The 26,304-nt window shown below is 43.9% G+C and overlaps 1 protein-coding gene across 1 annotated transcript in view; it reads left to right on the top strand.

Moving 5' to 3' along the window:
• GALNT15 (polypeptide N-acetylgalactosaminyltransferase 15) overlaps positions 1-17,666 on the top strand; it is a 37,241-nt gene extending 19,575 nt beyond the window's left edge. The window contains exons 6-10 of the mRNA XM_044295106.1: positions 13-204; positions 3,323-3,454; positions 6,702-6,797; positions 7,732-7,860; positions 16,584-17,666. Coding sequence (XP_044151041.1) covers positions 13-204; positions 3,323-3,454; positions 6,702-6,797; positions 7,732-7,860; positions 16,584-16,718 — 684 coding nt within the window. The 3' untranslated portion in view covers positions 16,719-17,666. The remainder of the gene's footprint in view (positions 1-12; positions 205-3,322; positions 3,455-6,701; positions 6,798-7,731; positions 7,861-16,583) is intronic.
• The last annotated feature ends 8,638 nt before the right edge of the window (positions 17,667-26,304 follow it).

The raw sequence follows: 26,304 nt of genomic DNA, 5'->3' as shown, positions 1-26,304 counted from the left end.
TTTCCATTACAGGTTTGGCTTTGTGGTGGATCTGTAGAAATTGTGCCATGTTCGAGAGTTGGTCATTTGCTTGAAAATAAAACATACAATGCATTTCAAAATGAAACAACATTGAGAAATAAAATTCGAATAGCAGAGGTTTGGATGGACTCTTACAAAGAGAACTTCTACCATAATATTGGAAAGGAGTTTGTAGCCAAGCTGGTAAGAACTGACTGTGCATTGCTTCTTAATACCCTCAAAACCCTCAAAACTGAGCTCCATTTTTGTGGAGGTTCAACTTTTGCCTTCACGATCAGTTTAGTAGTTACGCTTACGCTGTAATACAAGAGAGCTGCATATGCAGTGTTTCTATAATCTACATTGGTGAGCACGGTGGCTCAGTGGTTAGTACTGGTGCAGACCTGGGGTCTTAGGTTTAAATATGACCAAGGACAACATCTGATGCACCACTGGGGACAGCGAATTATGATAATGTGCTATGGAATATATTGGTGCTACCCAAGTAAAATAACTAAGAAAATAAATACGCCTATGAACATCACATTTAGAGGTGGGACGACGAATCAGTCGAATCCACGAATCCCTCGAATCTTGAGGGATTCGTGGACTCGAATCCTTACCTCATTTATTAAATTCGAATCTGACAAATCCATGACAGCGGGGACCGGTGTAGTCCCTGTATTCTAATGCACCGGCCCCGCTCACTGTAGTATAATCTTATGATCTAACCTGCATTGTTAAGATATAATAATCCATCTGTATTACTTACATTACAACATTAAGTTCTGTAGCAGAGCGCAGGGAGGCCGGAAGGACGGGCGGGCGGCACGTCACTCACTACCTCACGTGCCTGCGCCACCCACTTTAAGAATGAAGCAGGCGGCACGGCCGCGTGACGTAGTGAGTGACGCGCCGCCCGCTCGTCCTCCCGGCCTGCCTCCTCCCTCCTCTCTGCTACAGAACTTAATGTTGTAATGTAAGTAATACAGATAGATTATTATATCTTAGCAATGCAGGTTAGATCATAAGATTATACTACAGTGAGCGGTGCATTTGAATACAGGGACTGCACCGGTCCCCACTGTCATTCCTAACCCAGATGCTGGCCCCCAGCCACTGTATCGGGGGTCATTTACACTGCAGGGACATGGATGGCACATAGCATAAGATGATATACAGTATATGTGTCATCCACAGATCCTCTCCACCACAGTGCCATCCAGAGATCCCCATAACAGTGCCATCCACAGATCCCCCATAACAGCACCATCCACAGACCCCCATAACAGCACCATCCACAGATCCCCCCTAACAGAGCCATCCAGAGATCCCCCATAACAGTGCCATCCACAGATCCCCCATAAGAGTGCCATCCAGAGATCCCCCATAACAGTGCCATCCACAGATCCCCCATAACAGTGCCATCCACAGATCCCCCATAACAGTGCCATCCAGAGATCCCTCATAACAGTGCCATCCACAGATCCCCCATAACAGTGCCATCCACAGACCCCCATAACAGTGCCATCCACAGATCCCCCATAACAGTGCCATCCACAGATCCCCCCATAACAGTGCCATCCACAGACCCCCCCCCCCCATAGCAGTGTCATACACAGATCCCCCCCATAAGTGTTTGGATCACTTTGTTTCTTACAACGTTCACACAATTCTTTTGCACAGGATTTGTAGGATTCGATTGCTGCAATAATCGGCATGCATGTTGACAGACTTTGAGAGGGGCCAAACTTTGGATTGAGAGAAGCAGGATAGTTGTTTTGACTAATTGCCCACCATCTAGGCCGACCTAGCTGTTAGGAGTTGTTGGGAGCAGTGATTACGTGAGAGCATGCACACCAGTAGAAAGGATTGTTTGATCCACCAACAAGCACAAACAGCTCCCACAGTTTTGTTGTCCAACATCCAGACACAGGTGGCACCTTCATTACTCAGCTTTTCCTCAGCCTCAACCATTACCAGGAACGTAGCAGAAGGAAATTTGGTGTGATGGTGCCTATTATATGTCCTGCCATTGACAGCCAGGCACCATTGCCTTCGTTTGCAGTGGTGTCATAACAAGACATCTGGACTGCTACAGACCAGAACCGTATAGTCTTTAGTGATGAATCCAGGTTTTGTTTAGGATCTGATGACGGTTGGGTTTGTGTATGGAGACCTCGTGGTAAGGGCTTTAATCCTGTCTTTACTGTGGAGTGACACACTACATCGACTGCTAGTGAGCCGTCGCAACAGTCGGTGGTGATAGTAGTGATACAAGGGACACCAACAGCGCAGGACATCCTGTGGCCACATGTGTTGCCTGTCATGGCAGGGCTTACAACTGGCATTTTTCAGCAGGAGAATACTCGCCCACACACAGCAAGGGTTTCCCAGGAATACCTCTGACAGAGTGCAACACTTCCTTGGCCTGCCTGGTCACCAGACTTATAGCCAATCAAACATTTATGGGACCAGCTGGTACACCAGCTTTGGTAACCTACGATTTTGCAGGATCTAGAGGATCAGCTGTAACATCTGAGAGCAAATATGACCAACCGCATCTCATCTTGTATCCAGGCTAGAAGTGGATCAACTAGAACCTCCTTTCTATTGTAGTTTTCCCCAATAAACTTATCCTTTCGCTCTAATGTAATCACTTCCATATCTCATCATTACATTCACACACAGAGAGCTTCATTCTATTCCAACAACTTCTTTTTGGTGCGTTATTTTTTTGTCAATGAGTGTATCCTGAATAAATCATAAGTGCGCCTCTGTGACCATCCAAACTTCCTCACTGGTGTCGTGCAGTGAAGAGGAACAGGTGGCTCAGACCCCATTCTAGTGATTGGTGGGAGTCCTGTGAAGAGGAAATAAATCTTTTTTATGGGATAAACCCTTTAAAGAGGACCTGTCACCATGAAATGCAGTGCGATTTGCATGAAGCGTATAGAGCAGGAATACATTTAAATTCCTGCCATTTCTGACTTCATTGTACATAGGGGAGGTGTTACCAGTGACTGACATCTCTGCATACACACACAGGTAATGCTATCAACCACTGATAACACCTCCCCTGTGAACAATTAAGTCAGAGAAGAGATATAAATGAATAAATTACAAGTTATACTGAATATTTTCCCACAAATCTACATATCAGTCTGCTCAGCACCTCCTGCTATAACATGCTGCCTAGAGATTGCACTGCATTTTGTGGTGACAGGTCCTGTGATACTGTGTTACGTTCTGGATTATAGTGCAGTTCTTCCACCTTGTGTCATTATCTGGAATTACAACATATTTTTTTCCTCTGCTTTAGAAAGGGATGAATGATTTTACTGAGCTGAAGCAACTCCGCCTGAGACTGGGATGCAAAGGATTCGCATGGTTTATATCTGATGTTGATCCCGCAATGAACACGACATATTCAGTGCTGCACTCATTAGGACAAGTAATACATATATTCTCTATGTATGGTTAAAACCTTTAAAGGCAACCTGTCACCAGAAACTTAAGGCTAAACAAGGAAGTATTAGCTCTCAAATGATTTAGTAATTCATTGCTTCATTATGGTGAAAAAGTATTTTTAGTCCATATGTAAATTAGTAGTTAACTGCACTGAGGGCGGGCCTAAGCCATTTTGTGCACCTTGGTTTCTCCTGCTTCCTCTGCCAGCCCATCCTTCTCCTGATTGACAGTGCCAGTGCATAGTCATCTCATCTACCCATGTCCATCAAGAAGGAGAAGGAGGAGCTGGCAGAGGAAGTAGGAGGAGCAAGGGTAAGCAGAGTGACTTGAGCCCACCCTTGGTACACTTAAAGAGGACCTTTCACCAGAATAAAACTTCTAAACTAACTATACAGACATGTAGAGCGGCGCCCAGGGACCCCCCTGCACTTACTGTTATACCTGGGCGCCGCTCCGTTCTCCCGGTATTGCCTCCGGTATCTTCATAGTTAGGCTCCACCCAGGGGAACCTGCCGGCGCCTCCTTCTCCCAGGCTGCAGCGCTGGCCAATCACAGCGCTCAGCTCATAGCCTGAGAGGCTTTTTTCTCTCTCAGGCTATAAGCTGAGCGCTGTGATTGGCCAGCGCTACAGCATGGGAGAAGGAGACGCCGGCAGGTTCCCCTGGGTGGAGCCTAACTATGAAGATACCGGAGGCTATACCGGGAGAACGGAGCAGCGCCCAGGTATAACAGTAAGTGCAGGGGGGTCCCTGGGCGCCGCTCTACATGCATATATAGTTAGTTTAGAAGTTTTATTCTGGTGAAAGGTCCTCTTTAATTCCTAATTTGCATATGGAATAAAATTATTTTTTCTCCAGACTGATGCACAGGATCTCCAAATGAAAAGGTATCAATACATTCAGGTGAGATAGACCTAGAAAGCATTGTACTTGGTTTACCAATGAATTTCCTGGTGACTGATTCCCTTTAAACTGATTTTTTTTTTATTACTGTAAAAACTGCAATACTATTTCCTGAATAATCAGTTTTAAAGGGGTGGTCTGGAGCTTACTTATGCATGATCTATCATCAGTGTTGCTCTGAAGTTCATTGGGCTCACCAGAGGAAATAATTCTGAGGACCCACCCTCTGTGTACACATGTCATATGGATGTCTATTTTTAAGAAATTATTATTGCACATGCTGGAATTATCATATATCAGGTTTAATAGGATATCTATTTATTAGTTCCAAAGGCAGCTCCAAATTATCTTCTACTAGACCAGGAGTACTCAATCATACCTTTAATCTCACCCAATCTCCTATGTGCCCCCCACAAAGTAATGGTGCCCCCTTAGTGCCTCCCCACACGGTAAGAATGTCCCCCTAGTGCTTCTTCACAATAGTGATGCCCCTAAGTCCCTTCAGTGGAAATAATGCTCTTAGTGCCCCTTAGACATTAATGATGCCCCCTTAGTGCCCCCATACAGTATGATGACCCTTTAGTGCTCTACACACAGTATGATGCACCTAACTGCCCCCACTCTCTCAGTAGTCCCCTTGGTGTCACTGTACAGTATGAAACCCCCCTAAGTACCCCCCTACACACACACACACACACAATGAGGCCCCCATAAGTGCTCACCACACAGCAAAATGCTGCTTTAAGTGTCTGCCAAACAGTATGAGGCCCCATTAAGTGTCCTCCACACAGAATGATGCAGTGCTTCCCACACAGTATGATGTCCCTTTAAAGGATAACTGTCATATTTTTTATTTGCTAGTTTATTAGAGCTAGACATGTATACCTGAGTTAGGCTACTTTCACACTAGCGTGCGGGGCTCCGCTTGTGAGTTCTGTTTGAAGGCTCTCACAAGCGGCCCCGAACGCATCCGTACTGCCCTAATGCGGATCCGCTCAGAATGCATCAGTCTGGCAGCATTTGGCCTCCGCTCCACTCAGCAGGTGGACACCCAACGCTGCTTGCAGCATTCGGGTGTCCGCCTGGCCGTGCGGAGGCAAACGGATCCGTCCAGACTTACATTGTAAGTCAATGGGGACAAATCCTTTGAAGTTGACACAATATAGCTCAATTTACAAATGGATCCGTTTCCTATTGACTTTCAATGTAAAGTCTGGACGGATCCGTCTGAGCTACTTTCACACTTAGAATTTTTTCTAAAATATAATGCAGACGGATCCGTTCTGAACGGATCCCATCTTCTGCATTATATGAGCGGATCCATCTGTGCAGACCCCAGACGGATCCGCTCTGAACGCAAGTGTGAAAGTAGCCTTAGTCTGTCAATGATTGCCAAAAGATCAGTAAATACCCTATAATAACAGCTTTCATTAATGTCCCCTGTCCCTTTTCACTGCTCCCTTAAAAAACCATTGCTACAGCTCATCTGTCTCCGGCTAGGAAGACAGAGGGGTGGTCCTTCACACTGCATGCCTGTATTAGGCTTCAGAGTGAGGAGGCGTGTCTCTCAATAATCCAATCTAATTGGCTGGCAGGAAGCCGCTCACTACAGCAAGTGTGTATGTGACCTGAGGGAAAGCAGTTTTGGCCTCAGAACTGGCAAAGGAGCCATCTTGAGAAGATCCTCATAATGTAGAATTCAAAACAGCGGTACCTAAGGGGAAAACTCAAGGAAAACAGTGGTAAGTGAAGAAACTAAAGATTGCTTTATGCATAATGCTGCTGCAGCAGTAACATATGCTAAAATCGTTTTGTTTTTTTAATGAAAATATGACATTTATCCTTTAAGTTGAACCCCTGTTTCACCATTGTATTCCACTTATGTGACCGCATCAGAGAAGTGGACAGAGAAATAAGGAAAATACAAACAGCAGGTGGCACTATATAGGTATATATTATTGGATAGGTCAGTGGCTATGCTACATTTTGTAATTATATGCAATTACAAAAATATTCAGATCCGTTGAATATTGCAGGTTTGAAATGTAGAATATTATTCATGGCACAACCCCTTTAAGAATTCCCGTGCTCAACCTTAGGTGTCCAATTTTATTGAAGGTCCATTTTTGTGTCAGAGCTTGGGCCCACCAGAGCCTCCTCCGATAATCTGGTGGGCCTATTCTAAGGACAGGCCATGGATAAGTAAGTCTCAAACAATTCCTTTAAATTATTATTTTCCACTGAAAAACAAAAATATTTACAATCATGTAAAAACACACAATATATTTGTGTTGCTAATATTTACTCCACATTTTTTTACTTTTGCAGCTCTTTAATTCAGGTGCTGGACAGTGCGTGCAGTGTTCATATAACAGAGGAATTCAGCTGGTTGAGCTTTCCATTTGTGATGACAAAGTGAATCAGGTAGTTTTTACTTTTTATATTTTCATTTTATTTGCCATACAAGAAAAAATAATTAGAACAAGTCTCAGTTCTGAAAAGTGTATACTCAAAGATGCCTAGTTGTCCTGTAATATAATTAAAATTACTGTCCATCTGCACATTTATGGCATATCCACAGGATATGCCATAAATATTAATTTGGGATCTAGAATTTTAGTTTGGTGGATCCAAAGGAGATCTGTCCCATATGTACGTATGTACTTCAAACCAGTAACATATAATGTTATCTCCACAAATGGTGGATATTATCTGCTCCACAGATATTACATTTTGAACAATTTTTTTAGTGTGTAATATAATCTGTGCTAGTGCCATTGCATGAGCTTGGTGAGACAGCCTAGACCCAAACTACTAAACCCCTCCATTTACTTTTTCCCCCCTAACATTTAGCATTTGAATCTGGACGAAAGCTAAACTGCCTCTGATGTCCATTTGGCTGGGCTTTAGTATACCACACTCCCTCTTTATTTATGCCTCTGTATAATTAAAGGGGTTGTATAGTGCTACAGTATTGATGACCTATCCTCAGAGTAGATTCACATCTCCTGCAATTAACTCGGGTAGTCTCTTTTGGCAGAGGAACAGACTACCGGAATTACCATATCCATATTTGGTGTAGCCAGATACCACTGCACACTGTCTGATCCCCATTCACTATGCTTGCTTTTGGCCAGACAGATTCCTGCTGCAGCTGCATTTGTCCATCCGTGTGGGCATTTATGCCGGAAAGCTGTTGTTTCTCAGTTGGATCCCATTATAGTCAATGGGATTCGTTGGTGTGCGGCGGTATCCGACTAGTCCAGTAGTCTGTTCTTCTGCTGGAACAGACTCATGCAGTTAATTACCGGAGATGTGAAACTACTCTTAGCAATACATAAATGTTTTACATTTCTAGGTATTTGTCTATTATGACAAGAAGATCCAATTAAGAGCGACGGGGTCTCTATGTCTAGATGTAACAGAGGAAAAGGTGCTCCTCAGAAACTGCACCTTCAATGGTGTATCCACATGGGACTTTAATGAGGTACAAATTAAATAATAATTTACAAAAAGTTACAGTATGGACTGAATTTTATTCACAATATGGCTTCGTGAATGAGGTCTTATTATTTATTGCAAGTCGATGAGCCCCAATTGGATTGTGGCTAGCCATCGATGGCTACGAATGGAAAACGCAAACTTTTTTCTGTAGCTGTTTATTTTGATAAGTATATATCTCAGTGGTTAGGACAGGGGTCTTGCAGAACTGGGGTCCCAGATATGAATCTGACAAAGGACAATATCTGTATGGAGTTTGTATTTCACCTTCCATACTAAAAGGGAATTTAGAGTGTGCACCTCACAGGGGACAACAAGTGATGCTAATGTCTGTAGAGTGACATGCAATATGTTAGTGCTGGAACCTGTTCCTCTCCATTTCTTGGTCTCTGGCTCAACGCACAAGAAATTGCTTGGACTGCGTGCTCAGCCAATCATTAGCGGAGGCAAGTCATTACTGTTGCCAGTGATTGGATGAAAAGGCAGACCAAGTCATTTTCTGTGTCAAGACCGAGAAAATGAAGTGAAGAGATTCAGGGACCAAAGCAGCGTCAGAATGACAGAGGCGGGGAATCGGGGGAGGGGGGGGGGGGGGCTGAAAAATCCTTTTTTGTTTTATTATCCCTTTTGTGACAACATAATTAAAAGCAAAAATAAATTAAAGAAACAAGTTGAAAGTTTTGATAATATAAGCCTGCCTGCATAGCTAAGTTTAGGAACCTCTGCTGGAAAAACGGAAGCAGTATTTGCTTACACCCTGTGTTCTTAACATGTGGCATGTGCCCACACGATGACTCATGATCATGGTGCTGTGCTTTTCATAGGTGTTGCATAGTGTATGCAGTGGTATTCCTTCCATAGAGGCAGACCACGTGACTGCTATGGCGCCTGGGCAAGGAAGGCCAACACTCTGCATAAATGAGCACTACTACAGGGGCAGACTGGGAACTTTAAGTGGCCCTGGAAAAAATACTAAAAGTGGCCCCATTTTGTACAGTAGTCAGGTCCAAATTGATGGAAGGCAGAGCCAGCAATACCATATTGTGGCACATTATACCACCCCAACCAAGCCAAATCCCACAGTCGATCATAAAATACTGCCAGCAGCACAAAATACATCCTCAATAACTTTCTCTGGCCGGCCATGAGGAAGAGAACACCAATAGAAGTTTATGTGGTTCAATAATAAATAACAAGCTAATCACACATCCATCATGATTATAGTATCAAATTTTTATTAAACATATATCAGACATGATTGGCATACAGAAATAAATAAAATAAAAAGGTTAAAAACACCAACACAGTGGTGGTGATCACATGGCAGGATAAACACATTAAAATGCAGAAAGCATAAAGTGCAAAAAGTATTTTTAGGGAGGTACTATAAAGTGCAGATTCAAGAGTACATAAATAAGTATTATACATATGTATTTTGCGGTCCGCAAAGAACGGATCTGAAAAAAAATATGGATGATGTCTGTTTGCATTCCGTATTTTGCGGAACGGAACAGCTTGCCTCCTAATAGAACTGTACTATGCTTGTCGTAATGTTGACAATAATATGACATGTGACAGACATAAGGAAACAGAATGTACACTTCTGTGTGGTTTTTTTTTGGCCCATTTAAATAAATGGTCCTGTATACGGTCCGCAAAAAAAATTGAATGGACACGGAAAGAAAATATGTTCATGTGCATGAGGCCTATTGGTACGGCTATAAATAATACAGATCAAATAACATGTAAAAAAAAGGCGACAAAGTATATAGGCAGATAAAGTATATAGACGACAAAGTATATAGGCAGATATCTATATAGTACCAACCAAAGAATTGTGTCCCGCCTCAGGTCAGAGCACCACCATGCCCCGACACTCGTTTCGCAGTCAGCTTTCTCAAGGGGTAGTGGTTGGTGGATTTATATAGTGCTAACAATAATGCATTCACATGTGAGCACAAACCATTACTTAGCAATGTGCCAATGCCCTGCATGACTTAATTAAATAAGACCTCCCAGAATCAGACATCCCATCAAAGAGGAAGCCCCAGTTACCTGGGTGATTTAACTATTAGACGAGCCTCTGCCCACTATATGGCGCGCCATTGTTTCCAGCGCGACGTCGGCCTCAAGACATCGCCGCGGCACCCGGAAGAGATGGAGCGCACACAAGTAATTTCGCCGTCCGCCAAATCCCGGGCTGGGGAGCGTCTCGGCTGGTGCACACCGCAGCTGCCATATTTAATAAGGTAACAAACTAAGAGCATTGCATATTAGATAAGCAAGAAGTATGCTAACACCATTGTAGATGACTAGCGAGATGAGGACAGATATCAACAATTGTTATACAGCATGTATATGTGGTCATAAATATCTCTTATATATATAAAAATGAGTTTCTGTCTGTCTGGACGTCTAAATGTCTGTTTGTTCTTTATGCGCGACCAAACGACTAGACCGATCGTCACCAAATTTGGCAGACACGTACATCAGGTGTCCGGGAAGGTTTTAGATCAGGTCTCAGCTCTCTATGACGTACCGTTCCTGAGATATTCCCCAAAAAGGACCTGCATTATCCAATACAAGCCCCCAACTGCCATGTACATGGTCACATGTCTCTTATCAGCCAATAGAATCTCACAGACACTTAGTCTCCACATACACACAGTTTTACTCTAGGTTTCCATAACAACCCAGCCATTTTTCTTCACTGCTGTAAGTCAGCTTTAGGCTAGGGCTATACAACAAAATGCACAGCTCAGCAGACAGCATCACACAATAGACTTAGATACACAGCAGACAGTATCACACATGATAGGATTAGATACACAGCTCAACAGACAATATCACACATGACAGAATTAGATACACAGCTCAGCAGGCAGTATCACATGGGATAGGATATTAGATACACAGTTCAGCAGACACTATAACACAGGATAGGATTAGATACACAGCTCAGCAGATAGTATCACACAGGATATAATTAGATACACAGCTCAGCAGACAGTATTACACAGGATATGATTAGATACACAGCTCAGCAGGCAGTATCACACGGGATAGGATATTTGATACACAGTAGAGCAGACACTATCACACAGGATAGGATTAGATACACACCTCAGCAGACAGTATCACACAGGAAAGGATTAGATACACAGCTAAGCAGTCACATGGGATATGATTAGATGCAAAGCTCAGCAGACAGTATCACATAGGATAGAATTAGATACACAGCTCAGCAGACAGTGGGGCGGGGTACTGTAGAGGTCACTGTTATGGGGGAAACTGTCGATATCTTTTAATGACACACAGAAACATTAAATGAAATAGATGAAATATACCCGTGCGAAGCCGGGTCCTTCTGCTAGTATGTAATAAATATGTGTAAAGGGGGAGTATTAATCACCAATATTATGCGAATATCGATAATTAATATTCCTAAATAGGAGGAGCCGTCTAGTGATGACTCCGCCTATTTATACCTTTATATAATAACAACACAATACTTTCGCTATGCTTTACACTAATCACTAATGCTAGCTGCATGCGCCTTACTAACTCGCTACCGCTAACAAGTACACGCTACACAAAGGGTACAAATATAACGGTATTTATTTAACACACTAAGCACGCAATACACTAACAATACACAGCACTACACATATACAATACTCAAACTACGCTACACGTTCCCAATTCCACCCATAAACTAACTAGACAATTCACACATACAAGTATAACAACCCACCCGCCTAGCTCTATACTGTCCCTGCGGGGTTACAAGACAATACACACATCAATGGCTCTGCAGGGGTTAATACCTGCAGGCCATGAAATCTTGTTTGCAGAGCAGCTGCATGCTCAACAGTCTTTTGCAGAGCAGAGGCATGCTCTACAGCACAGCAATGCAGGGGTTAACCAGGGGAATCAGGGCTACCAGGGTGTACAGTAGGTTATACACAGGGTGGCGATAGGGGGACCACAAGGGTTTACCAGGGGATTAGGGGTGTAGGAGAAGGGTTAGGTGAGGGGGTGCAGCTGGGACCAGGGAACTGGCAGTGAGGGGGTTATCTGCCAGGGCCTCAGCAGGGATTAATTCTGTGCTGCAGGGCAGCAGGACATAGGGGGGGTATAACAGGGGGTCAGGGGGAGCAGGGGTGTAGGAGAAGGGTTATGTGGTGGGGGGGTCAGGGGTTATAGTGGCGGGGGGTCGTTGGTGGGATAGTGGGGGGGTTGATACTTAGTCCTTTATGCTCGTTGTCCAGGGGATGATTCTTATGGGTCCCGACTCCTGACTTCTTGAGCGCAGGATCCGCTCCATCCAGGTGGGGGCCCCGACCTTCACTGCCTTGAGTGCCGGGCCGCCGGATATTTAAACCCGGCCGCCCGCACTCCCGCCCCGCGCCGCCCACCAGGGGGCGCGCGTGCGCCCCCATCATCCACGTGGGCCGGCGCAGTGATATGACGTCACTGCGCCGGCCCGCACATCGGGGACGCGCTGCAGACAGGCGGGAGATGCCTTTGATCTCCCGCCTGCTGCCCTTAGCATTCCGGACAGTGCGATTGTAATCGCACTGTCGGAATGCGCATAATAGGAGGAGGGGAGGCTTCTCCCCTTCTTCTATCATGCATAATTATCTCCAACGGCGTTGGAGATAATTAGAACAAAGGACTCCGATTCTGTTGAACCCGAGTCCTTTGTAGGCATCAGGATGACCGGATCCAGTCCGGCCATTCTGATGCAATTAGCCAGATTGCATCGGTGCGGATGCTTGGGGCACATTCACACCGATGCACCTGGCTCCAGGTATAGGAGGGGGGGGGGAAATATATATATATATATAATATACATGCATATGGATGCTTGGGGCACATCCATACACATGTATACATCAATATAAGGGGGCACAGATAATATAAGGGGGCACAGATATCACAAGCCCCTACATATAAGGGGGCACAAGCCCCTATATACATTATCAGGGGGCACGGCTCCCAGGGGACACATATTTCCCACAGGGGCCATCACGAGCCCCTGGGGATCACCATGGGCAGACGTGCGCAGATGCTGGGCACATCTGCGCACATCGTCCCATGATGCTATGTCTAATGTATGCACATATATACCATACATGCCCGCACGTGTTTGCGGGCATGCATGGATATATATGCATACGTCTCAACCGTTCCTCAACAATATGCATAATAGATAGTGAATAAAGTGCATGAAAAAAATATATTAAAGTAGACAATTCATGAAGCAAATAAGTATGAGGGGGGAAAAAAGGGAGAAGAATGCCTTATAGTGTTATATAATTGCATAATAAAATTATGCAGATATATTAAATATTTTTGTTTTGAATTAGATGTGTATAGTGCCAAAATGGAAAATGTATGAATAAATAACACAATAATGTAAAAAAAGCAAAGTGTGAAAAGAAAAAAGTGAAGTGTGAACTGAAACAAAAAAAATGTTTGTTTTTATAAAAACACGCAGCAATCCACAGAGTACTGGCTTTTAAATCCTCTCACATATTAGTTGTAAAGAAATCTAAAAAAGAAAAGAAAGAAATGCATTAATACTTACAATAATAGTTATAAGCCCATATTTCAGATCCACTACCATTAGCCACCAATCAAACAGAAAATAAAAAAAAAGGATAAAAAAACAAAGACACTATGTTAAATATGATGCGAAAGGGATCTTATCGTTAAGGCCTCTTGGTACCTGTGTTCTCAACTTGACTATCCATTTGCATTCGATACGTTCCAATCTTCTAAATAGATCTCCACTTCTGGATCCCAACGAGATCTTGTCAATGCCATGAAACTTCACATCCTGCCACCTGTTCTGATGATTGTCATGAAAATGTCGAGATATAGGTTTTAACTTGATGATTTTTTTCTATCTAAAGCATCAATTTGTGCTGCTGCTGTTGGTGCTCTTGAATCTGTACTCGTAGTTCACTTGTTGTCATTCCAATGTAAATAAGGGCACAAGGACATGTGGCATAATAACTCCAGAAGTACTGCAATTGATAAAATGTACAATATTGTACGTCCCATCTCCCGAGGAACTTGTAAATACATCAGATTTGACCATAAACTTGCAAACAGAGCAATGTCCACATGGCTAAGAACACCATTTTGGCCCTTTAGAATTGAAAATAAAATGTGATTTTGAAGGACCATAATGGCTACGTACCAAAATATCATTCAAATTCTTACTTCGTTTTGCCACAAATGCTGGAGTAGGGGTAAGCACCCGTTTTACATCAGGGTCAGAGAGTAAAATGGGCCAATATCTGGAAAATATGTTCTTCATATTTTTCCATTGTGTATTGTAGATGGTCGTGAGGAAGGCCCAGGAGGCCCCTTGGGCTTCGGCCAACCAGGAAATTTCCTTATAAGGTCTATGGCCAATCCGCCCCTACTACTGCGGTCGTTTGATCTCATACAGACTGACTGTTTGCAGGCAGCACATCCATATTTAAACAGGACAATGTGCTGCAGGCAAAAAATATGCGTTTGCTTGCTCATCGGCGGGACAGTTACACAGGACAATTACTGGTTATGGGTGTTCAGACTCTCAGTCCATGTAAAAGAGATCTTTAGCCCCCAAAAATCTTTCCATTCTGAGATTATCCCCAAGGTAAAATGTTACATTTTATCTATTATCAGCACTACACATACTTTGGGTGAATATCTTATGTATTTGAAGCTGCATTAGATGTTTAAATTGTTTACATTCCAGTAAAAGAAATATTCTCTCAATATATAATTCTTAATTTTTTTCCAGAATTTCACAATAAAGTAGCTGAACGTAAATATAATGTTGAGAGGTTTATAGACTTGTAAACCCTTATAAAACGTAATAAAACTACTTTCCAAATCTGTGCACTTTAAATGTTATAGATTATGATCTCAGACAAGTGTTCTACATTATGGAGCCTATTACTAAATGCATTACATACAAAGTGTACACAAAATGATAACTTACACAGCTATTTCACACAGATATATACATTGTCATTTTATTTCCAACTGTCTTGCAACCAAAAGAAAAATTATGACATGGAAGACTGACGTAATTCACATAATGTATTCAGTGAATAGGGAAGACAATATTAATAAACGGAACCATTTAAACACACTGTATGCGTACCACAGGATTTGTTATGGGAAATATTTTAAAAAATATTCGGACAGAACATATGGTATGTCTAGGTGGAAACAGAAGTTGTTTCCTACCTTTCTTCAGTTTCCAGTTATGGGTATATTTATTAAGCAGATTTAAAATCTTAGGACATAACTAACAGGATGATTCTCAGACAGGGATAAGCATAGATGGCACTGAGATTAAAGAGGACCTTTCACCGCTCCTGACATGTCTGATTTAATAGCTTCATGCATTCCCATGTAACAACAATTCTGGAGCATCTATTCTTATGTCTGTATTAGTGTTGAGCGCGAATATTCGAATTGCGAATTTTTTTCTCGAATAGAATATCGTTCTATATATTCGCAAAATCGAATATTCGTTTTTTGTTTTTTTTTCTTTCCCACTTCCCTAAAGTTGTTCTTACCTGTCCTTTGGATTCCTGGCTTCCTGGCTGCTCCAGTCAGTGCCCGTTGCCGCTTTTGCCGACTTCCGTGCTCATGGAGCGTCCCCATCACCATGGGAACGTCTTCATATACTAGAATGCACTGTCGGATTTGAGAATTACGTTGAAATCGCAATTCGATTAATTCAAGTTATAATAATCGAATTGCGATTTCAACTTAGCACTGCTATATTCCATATTAGCTAAATTACAATCTATATGGGTATTTTACGAAATTTCGTAATATTGCTCTAACTTCGTCTTTTAGAATATTCGTAATATTGCTCTAACTTCGTCTTTTAGAATATTCGTAATATTGCTCTAACTTCGTCTTTTAGAATATTCGTATTGTAATATTCTAAAAGACGAAGTTAGAGCAATATTAAGAATATACGTAAAAAGTTGAAATCGCGATGCGATTAATATAACTCGGAGTTATCGCATGGCGATTTCAACTTAGCACTGCTATATTCCATAAGCCTCACTGATAGGTAGCAGCAGGGGCTTGACTGTTGGCATGGCTATCCTCCCAGCACAGCTATTTATACTGGGAAAACTCCTGGTAACTTGCTTCAGTTTCTGTCCGATCTCACCAGGTGGATAAGGTAGCATTCCGACCACTTTTTGACCTGTTTATAAAATCAGGGTATCCAATGTAGAAGGGCAGATCACATTTTTTAAAAGCCTCTAGAAGTAGTTTTTTAGGCCATGACAATCTTCCTCTCCTTACTTCATAACCAGGCTGCCCTGCCATTGTTCTCCATCTGTTTTCCTTTTCTACTTTTTCCTTTCCATCTTCACTAAATGAGCATACCCAACATTTTAAACATTTTACTCTACTGTCTGGTCATTACATGAAGCATCAACTTCCTTTTTATTGGATTATGTTGGTAACCATACGTTTTTGGCCATATTTTCTGTTTAGCACTTTATTATTATCACAAATGTTTTCTTTATGCCATATATCATTGACTATCTAATACAAACACAATATGGTATAAGTAACAAAAAGTTAATTAATAAAGTTGTTTTAAATGACACGCCTTTATAAGTTACAATTTATATACTGTACATGATATGATAATATTTTCTTTTACAGGATGGATTGATGATACACCTTCCTACTGGCAAATGCATGGAGTCAGGGAATACACAGACTGGAAGCACACTTCTGTTCATAAAACCATGTAATTATAGACAAAAGAATCAAATCTGGAAAATTATACCAGAGTGAGCCAGTCAAGATGCACCTTTTATTGTATGCTATTGGAAGCATTGACAGCATCTTAGCATTTGGAATCTTCTATGGGGTCCAAAATAGCACCATTGAGCATTACACTATTCCTATTGTAGTAGAGCCTTTCAGCTTTATATGAGTGAAAATCTTTCTCTCTCATAAACTACATTTGTTGCATGACTGACATTCTGATATGGATCATAATTGTAGTGGACTACAAACCTGTCCAACCATAAAATGAAGTTTGAAAGAAATTTTGACCATGCAAGATGGTTGACAGCACTACGTATTGGCCAGAGAAAGCAGAACAAATATGATTTTTGCAGAGGTTTTATTATCAAGAGTAGTGAGAATATGAAGTTTTATTCTGCCAAGCTCTACTCCTACAAATGCTCTGGAGGCGTTGCTTCACTGAGAAGAACTATCTGCATTGAGCTGCTTCACAGCCCATGCCCTGTGCTCCTGGAGACAGCTGTATTGGTCTCCTGGTTGAATATGAAGGCTGAGCAGAGATAAGGGGTCATAAAGCAATGCCATGCAGAAAGCACTTTAGTAAAGATATTTTGTAGTTTTACAGAGAAGGTGATAATGTAAATATTTGAAGGAGGCTGTAAAGAACTTTTCTGTTACATTGTACTTACCCTTACACAAGTCTATTGTATATACCTAATGTACATACAGTATATATTTCTTCAGTGTACAGTATATACAGTTGCAAGTAAAAGTATGTGTACCCTTTGGAATAATATGGATTTCTGCACAAATTGGTCATAAAATGTGATCTGATCTTCATCTAAATCACAACAATACACAATCAAAGTCTGCTTAACCGTACGTATTCCTCCTGGACGCATACGTGCGTCATCTCGCGAGAGGCGAGATTTCCTGTGAACGCGCGCACACAGGCGTGCGCGTTCACAGGAACGGAAGGTAAGCGAGTGGATCTCCAGCCTGCCAGCGGCGATCGTTCGCTGGCAGGCTGGAGATGCGATTTTTTTTAACCCCTAACAGGTATATTAGACGCTGTTTTGATAACAGCGTCTAATATACCTGCTACCTGGTCCTCTGGTGGTCCCTTTTGTTTGGATCGACCACCAGAGGACACAGGTAGCTGTGTAAAGTACCACCAAACACCACTACACTACACTACACCCCCCCTGTCACTTATTAACCCCTTATGAACCCCTGATCACCCATGATCACCCCATATAGACTCCCTGATCACCCCCCTGTCATTGATCACCCCCCTGTAAGGCTCCATTCAGACGTCCGTATGATTTTTACGGATCCACGGATACATGGATCGGATCCGCAAAACACATATGGACGTCTGAATGGAGCCTTACAGGGGGGTGATCAATGACAGGGGGGTGATCACCCATATAGACTCCCTGATCACCCCTCTGTCATTGATCACCCCCCTGTCATTGATCACCCCCCTGTAAGGCTCCATTCAGACGTCCGTATGATTTTTACGGATCCACGGATACATGGATCAGATCCGCAAAACACATACGGACGTCTGAATGGAGCCTTACAGGGGGGTCATCAATTTCAGGGGGGTGATCACCCATATAGACTCCCTGATCACCCCCCTGTAAGGCTCCATTCAGACGTCCTTACGGATCCACGGATACATGGATCGGATCCGCAAAACACATACGGACATCTGAATGGAGCCTTATAGGGGGGTGATCACCCATATAGACTCCCTGATCACCCCCCTGTCATTGATCAACCCCCTGTCATTGATCACCCCCCTGTAAGGCTCCATTCAGACGTCCGTATAATTTTTACGGATCCACGGATACATGGATCGGATCCGCAAAACACATACGGACGTCTGAATGGAGCCTTACAGGGGGGTGATCAATTTCAGGGGGGTGATCACCCATATAGACTCCCTGATCACCCCCCTGTCATTGATCACCCCCCTGTCATTGATCACCCCCCTGTAAGGCTCCATTCAGACATCTGTATGATTTTTACGGATCCACGGATACATGGATCGGATCCGCAAAACAAATACGGACGTTTGAATGGAGCCTTACAGGGGGGTGATTACCCATATAGACTCCCTGATCACCCCCCTGTCATTGATCACCCCCCCTGTAAGGCTCCATTCAGACGTCTGTATGATTTTTACGGATCCACGGATACATGGATCGGATCCGCAAAACACATACGGACGTCTGAATGGAGCCTTACAGGGGGGTGATCAATGACAAGGGGGTGATCACCCCATATAGACTCCCTGATCACCCCCCTGTCATTGATCACGCCCCTGTAAGGCTCCATTCAGACGTCCGTATGATTTTTACGGATACACGGATACATGGATCGGATCCGCAAAACACATACGGACGTCTGAATGGAGCCTTACAGGGGGGTGATCAATGACAAGGGGGTGATCACCCCATATAGACTCCCTGATCACCCCCCTGTCATTGATCACCCCCCTGTAAGGCTCCATTCAGACGTCCGTATGATTTTTACGGATGCACGGATACATGGATCGGATCCGCAAAACACATACGGACATCTTAATGGAGCCTTACAGGGGGGTTATCAATGACAGGGGGGTGATCACCCCATATAGACTCCCTGATCACCCCCCTGTCATTGATCACCCCCCCTGTAAGGCTCCATTCAGACATTTTTTTGGCCCAAGTTAGCAGAAATTTTTTTTTTATTTTTTCTTACAAAGTCTCATATTCCACTAACTTGTGTCAAAAAATAAAATCTTACATGAACTCACCATACCCCTCCCGGAATCCAAATGCGTAAAAATTTTTAGACATTTATATTCCAGACTTCTTCTCACGCTTTAGGGCCCCTAAAAAGCCAGGGCAGTATAAATACCCCACATGTGACCCCATTTCGGAAAGAAGACACCCCAAGGTATTCCGTGAGCGGCATATTGAGTCCATGAAAGATTTAAATTTTTGTTCCAAGTTAGCGGAAAGGGAGACTTTGTGAAAATAAAAAAAAATAAAAATCAATTTCCGCTAACTTGTGCCCAAAAAAAAAAATTCTATGAACTCGCTATGCCCCTCATTGAATACCTTGGGGTGTCTTCTTTCCAAAATGGGGTCACATGTGGGGTATTTATACTGCCCTGGCTTTTTAGGGGCCCTAAAGCGTGAGAAGAAGTCTGGGATCCAAATGTCTAAAAATGCCCTCCTAAAAGGAATTTGGGCCGCTTTGCGCATCTAGGCTGCAAAAAAGTGTCACACATGCGGTATCGCCGTACTCAGGAGAAGTTGGGGAATGTGTTTTGGGGTGACATTTTACATATACCCATGCTGGGTGAGATAAATATCTTGGTCAAATGCCAACTTTGTATAAAAAAATGGGAAATGTTGTCTTTTGCCAACAGTGGCGTCTCTAGCTTTCGAATTTTGGGGGGGGAGGGGGGGCACACTGGGGGCCAGGACAAAAGTAGGGGGGGCAGCTATAGGAACGAAACATTTACACAAGTACGCTTAGAAATGCTGCAATACTTTACCCAATACCTAAAAACGCAACAGGAAAGAAAGGTCCTGCTGTCTGTGGTTTAAAAAAAATATATAAAAAATCACCCAGATTTCAACATGTCCAAGCTGCCTGTGGATGACACTTTTATAGGGAGCAGGATCTGTGGATGACACTGCTATGGGGGGGGGATCTGTGCATGACACATACCGTATATAGCATCTTATGCTATATGTGTCATCCACAGATAAACCCCATGACAGTGTCATCCCCATTTCCCCCTCCATAACAGTGTCATCCACAGATCTCCCTCTCTATAACCGTGTCTTCCACAGATCCCCCTCCCTATAACCGTGTCATCCACAGATCTCCCTCCCCGCCTCTCACAGGAGTGTACATTTGACATTTCTAAACTGTAATCCATATCCTGCAGTAACTTAAACTTTAAATCAGGATTCAGCGGCCGCTCATCTCTACTAGTACCTTAACCTTACACCACTCGGCTAGCTTCGGTAACAGGGCCAGGCTACAGTCTACAGGTACTGCCTGTTAGTTGTTACCGAGCGAGTGCCGATTTCTGCAGGTCAGAGCAGACGGATTATAGTATAGAAGAAATGTACACTCCTGGGAGCGGTCCAGACCAGTGGCGGATCCAGAGCCTGGTCTTGGGAGGGGCACTTCCAGATTATTTTCTGTCCGCCGCCACAGAACAAGGGTGCTTTTAGAACTATGAAAACTTACAATTACTTGGCTTGGCCCTTGGGGATCTTGGACACCACTTCCACACTTTGGCCGGGGGCGCTGATGTTGTGCTTTATCCTAATGAGAAAGATTTCATAATAAGGATTTGGAGAAGGGGCAGAGGTATAGCAGAGCAAGGAGAGGCTGGTGCTGCTACTAGGGGGCTCATACCATGGGCGAGTAATAAAGCCCACCATAATGCCCCCCTCCAGTAGAATAATTCTCCTTATAATGAGACAGTGCAAAAAATACCCCCTTGTAATGCCCCTAGTTGAGCTAATGTCCCCCATAATGTGCCAGTATAAAATACCCCTATATAGTGCCCCCAGTAAATGCCCCCATAGTGCTCCTCTCCCCCCTTCCTCCTAGTGCCCCCCATAATGTACCAGTATAAAATGCCCCATATATCGTGCCCCAGTAGATGCCCTCAGTGTCCCCCATAATTTGCAAGTATAAAGTACCCCTTCTTAGTGCCCCCCGTAGATGACCCTATAGTACTCCTCTCCCACCTTCCCTATAGTACCCACCATGTGTCCCAGTATAAAATTCTACTGTACAGAGCCCCCCATATAAAATACCTCTTCTTTGTGGCCTCAGTAGATGCCCCTATAGTGCCCACCAATAATGTGCCAGTAATAAGTGCCCCCCATCACGTGCCAGTAACACGAGCCCCCCAATGTGCCAGTAATAAGAGCCCAGCCCCATCACGTGCCAGTGATAAGAGCCCCCCAATGTTCCAGTAATAAGCCCCCCATGACGTGCCAATAATAAGCCCCCCATCACGTGCCAGTAATAAGCCCCCATCACGTGCCAGTAATAAGCCCCCCATCACGTGCCAGTAATAAGCCCCCCATCACGTGCCAGTAATAAGCCCCCCCATCACGTGCCAGTAATAAGCCCCCATCACGTGCCAGTAATAAGCCCCCTATCATGTGCCAGTAATAAGCCCCCCATCATGTGCCAGTAATAAGCCCCCCCATCATGTGCCAGTAATAAGCCCCCCATCATGTGCCAGTAATAAGCCCCCCATCATGTGCCAGTAAAAAGCCCCCATCATGTGCCAGTAATAAGCCCCCCATCATGTGCCAGTAATAAGCCCCCCATCATGTGCCAGTAATAAGCCCCCCCATAATGTGCCAGTAATAAGCCCCCCATCATGTGCCAGTAATAAGCCCCCATCATGTGCCAGTAATAAGCCCCCATCATGTGCCAGTAATAAACCCCCATCATGTGCCAGTAATAAGCCCCCCATCATGTGCCAGTAATAAGCCCCCCATCATGTGCCAGTAATAAGCCTCCCCAATGTGCCAGTAATAAGCCCCCCAATGTGCCAGTAATGAGCCCCCCCAATGTGCCAGTAATAAGCCCCCCATCATGTGCCAGTAATAAGCCCCCCACCATGTGCCAGTAATAAGCCCCCCATCATGTGCCAGTAATAAGCCCCCCCATCATGTGCCAGTAATAAGCCCCCCCATCATGTGCCAGTAATAAGCCCCCCATCATGTGCCAGTAATAGTCCCCCCATCATGTGCCAGTAATAAGCCCCCCATCATGTGCCAGTAATAAGCCCCCCCAATGTGCCAGTAATAAGCCCCCCCAATGTGCCACTAATAAGCCCCCCAATGTGCCACTAATAAGCCCCCCTAATGTGCCTGTAAAACTATTGTAAAAAAAACAAAAAACACTTATACTTACCTGCATGTCGGCGATGCGATGCAGCCTCTTCCGGCCAACAGTGTAAACTGTTCTAGTGACTCAGTGTTCTTTTAATTCAAAGAATCGAATGAGTCTCTAACTAAGTCGGATCTTTAGATGACTCATTCGATTCTTAGTCTCCCTCCTGTACAGTGTGTGACTCAGAGCTGCTTGCCTGAGCTCTGATTGGTTGCAGGCCGAGGTGGGCGGGGCTGGCTTCCACTCTAGGATCAGATTACACTCCTCCCTGCTGCCAGCGTCTCTCTGCTCTGCTATCTGACTGAGCTGTTCACACGGATCCGCTCAGTCAGAGGAATCGACTCATGAACCGGACATCACTAATCTCCCTGTGCCTGCGGCGGCTCACTTTGGGGGTCATTTTAGTTGGGGGGGCACATGGGGGGGCACAGCATGATGTAGGGGGGGCCGTGGCCTCCTCTGGCCCCCCCTGGCGACGCCACTGTTTGCCAAGATATTTCTCTCACCCAGCATGGGTATATGTAAAATGACACCCCAAAACACATTCCCCAACTTCTCCTGAGTACGGCGATACCAGATGTGTGACACTTTTTTGCAGCCTAGGTGGGCAAAGGGGCCCACATTCCAAAGAGCACCTTTCGGATTTCACCGGTCATTTTTTACAGATTTTGATTTCAAACTTCTTCTCACGCATCTGGGCCCCTAAAATGCCAGGGCAGTATAACTACCCCACAAGTGACCCCATTTTGGAAAGAAGAAACCCCAAGGTATTTTGTGATGGGCATAGTGAGTTCATGGAAGTTTTTATTTGTTGTCACAAGTTAGTGGAATATGAGACTTTGTAAGAAAAAAATAAAAATAAATCATCAATTTCCGCTAACTTGTGACAAAAAATAAAAAGTTCTATGAACTCACTATGCCCATCAGCGAATACCTTAGGGTGTCTACTTTCTGAAATGGGGTCATTTGTGGGGTGTTTGTACTGTCTGGGCATTGTAGAACCTCAGGAAACATGACAGGTGCTCAGAAAGTCAGAGCTGCTTCAAAAAGCGGAAATTCACATTTTTGTACCATAGTTTGTAAACGCTATAACTTTTACCCAAACCATTATTTTTTTGCCCAAACATTTTTTTAATCAAAGACATGTAAAACAATAAATTTAGCAAAAAATTTATATATGGATGTCGTTTTTTTTTTTAACTGAAAGTGAAAAATGTCATTTTTTTGCAAATAACTAAAAAAGTAAAAATGTCAGCAGCAATGAAATACCACCAAATGAAAGCTCTATTAGTGAGAAGAAAAGGAGGTAAAATTCATTTGGGTGGTAAGTTGCATGACCGAGCAATAAACGGTAAAAGTAGTGTAGTGCAGAAGTGTAAAAAGTGGCCTGGTCATTAAGGGGGTTTCAGCTAGGGGGGGTTGAAGTGGTTAAACTAATAACACACAAAGAATTAAATGTTACCATGTTTTTATTGAACATACCATGTAAACATTCATTGTGCAGGTGGAAAAAGTATGTGAACCCTTGGATTTAATAACTGGTTGAACCTCCTTTGGCAGCAATAACTTCAACCAAACATTTCCTGTAGTTGCAGATCAGACGTGCACAACGGTCAGGAGTAATTCTTGACCATTCCTCTTTACAGAACTGTTTCAGTTCAGCAATATTCTTGGGATGTCTGGTGTGAATCGCTTTCTTGAGGTCATGCCACAGCATCTCAATCGGGTTGAGGTCAGGACTCTGACTGGGCCACTCCAGAAGGCGTATTTTCTTCTGTTTAAGCCATTCTGTTGTTGATTTACTTCTATGCTTTGGGTCGTTGTCCTGTTGCAACACCCACCTTCTGTTGAGCTTCAGCTGGTGGACAGATGGCCTTAAATTCTCCTGCAAAATGTCTTGATAAACTTGGGAATTAATTTTTCCTTCGACGATAGCAATCCGTCCAGGCCCTGACGCAGCAAACCAGCCCCAAACCATGATGCCCCCACCACCATACTTCACAGTTGGGATGAGGTTTTGATGTTGGTGTGCTGTGCCTCTTTTTCTCCGCACATAGAGTTGTGTGTTTCTTCCAAACAACTCAACTTTGGTTTCATCTGTCCACAGAATATTTTGCCAGTACTGCTGTGGAACATCCAGGTGCTCTTGTGCAAACTGTAAACGTGCAGCAATGTTTGTTTTGGACAGCAGTGGCTTCCTCTGTGCTATCCCCCCATGAAATCCATTCTTGTTTAGTGTTTTACGTATCGTAGATTCGCTAACAGGGATGTTAGCATATGCCAGAGACTTTTGTAAGTCTTTAGCTGACACTCTAGGATTCTTCTTCATCTCATTGAGCAGTCTGCGCTGTGCTCTTGCAGTCATCTTTTACAGGACGGCCACTCCTAGGGAGAGTAGCAGCAGTGCTGAAATTTCTCCCTTTATAGACAATTTGTCTTACCGTGGACTAATGAACAGCAAGGCTTTTGGAGATACTTTTATAACCCTTTCCAGCTTTATGCAAGTCAACAATTCTTAATCGTAGGTCTTCTGAGATCTCTTTTGTGCGAGACATCATTCACATCAGGCAATGCTTCTTGTGAAAAGCAAACCCAGAACTGGTGTGTGTTTTTTATAGGGCAGGGCAGCTGTAACCAACACCTCCAATCTCATCTCATTGATTGGACTCCAGTTGGCTGACACCTCACTCCAATTAGCTCTTGGAGATGTCATTAGTCTAGGGGTTCATATACTTTTTCCACCTGCACTGTGAATGTTTACATTGCATGTTCAATAAAAACATGGTGACATTTAATTCTTTGTGTGTTATTAGTTTAACCAGGACTGCCGTACGCAGGATTGCATCCTGCCGGCGGCCCTGCTCTTCTGGGTGGACGCATATACGCGTCCTCCCGCGAGAGCCGAGATTTCCTGTGAACGCGCGCACACAGGCGCGCGCGCTCACAGGAACGGAAGGTAAGCGAGTGGATCTCCAGCCTGCCAGCGGCGATCGTTCGCTGGCAGGCTGGAGATGTGATTTTTTAAACCCCTAACAGGTATATTAGACGCTGTTTTGATAACAGCGTCTAATATACCTGCTACCTGGTCCTCTGGTGGTCTCTTTTGTTTGGATCGACCACCAGAGGACTCAGGCAGCTCACTAAAGTAGCACCAAACACCACTACACTACACTACACCCCCCTGTCACTTATTAACCCTTTATGAACCACTGATCACCCCATATAGACTCCCTAATCACCCCCCTGTCATTGATCACCCCCCTGTCATTGATCACCCCCCTGTAAGGCTCCATTCAGACGTCCGTATGATTTTTACGGATCCACGGATACATGTATCGGATCCGCAAAACGCATACGGACGTCTGAATGGAGCCTTACAGGGGGGTGATCAATGACAGAGGGGTGATCACCCATATACACCCCCTGATCACCCCTGATCACCCCCTGTCATTGATCACCCCCTGTAAGGCTCCATTCAGACGTCCGCATGATTTTTACAGATCCATGGATACATGGATCGGATCCGCAATACACATGCAGACGTCTGAATGGAGCCTTACAGGGGAGTGATCAATGACAGAGGGGTGATCACCCATATACACTCCCTGATCACCCCCTGTCATTGATCACCCCCTGTAAGGCTCCATTCAGACGTCCGCATGATTTTTACGGATCCATGGATACATGGATCGGA

The sequence above is a fragment of the Bufo gargarizans genome, chromosome 5, assembly GCF_014858855.1.
Source record: "Bufo gargarizans isolate SCDJY-AF-19 chromosome 5, ASM1485885v1, whole genome shotgun sequence".
Lineage (NCBI taxonomy): Eukaryota > Metazoa > Chordata > Amphibia > Anura > Bufonidae > Bufo > Bufo gargarizans.
The sequence above is the reverse complement of the archived record's forward strand: the minus strand, read 5'-3'. Positions and strand labels throughout refer to the sequence as shown.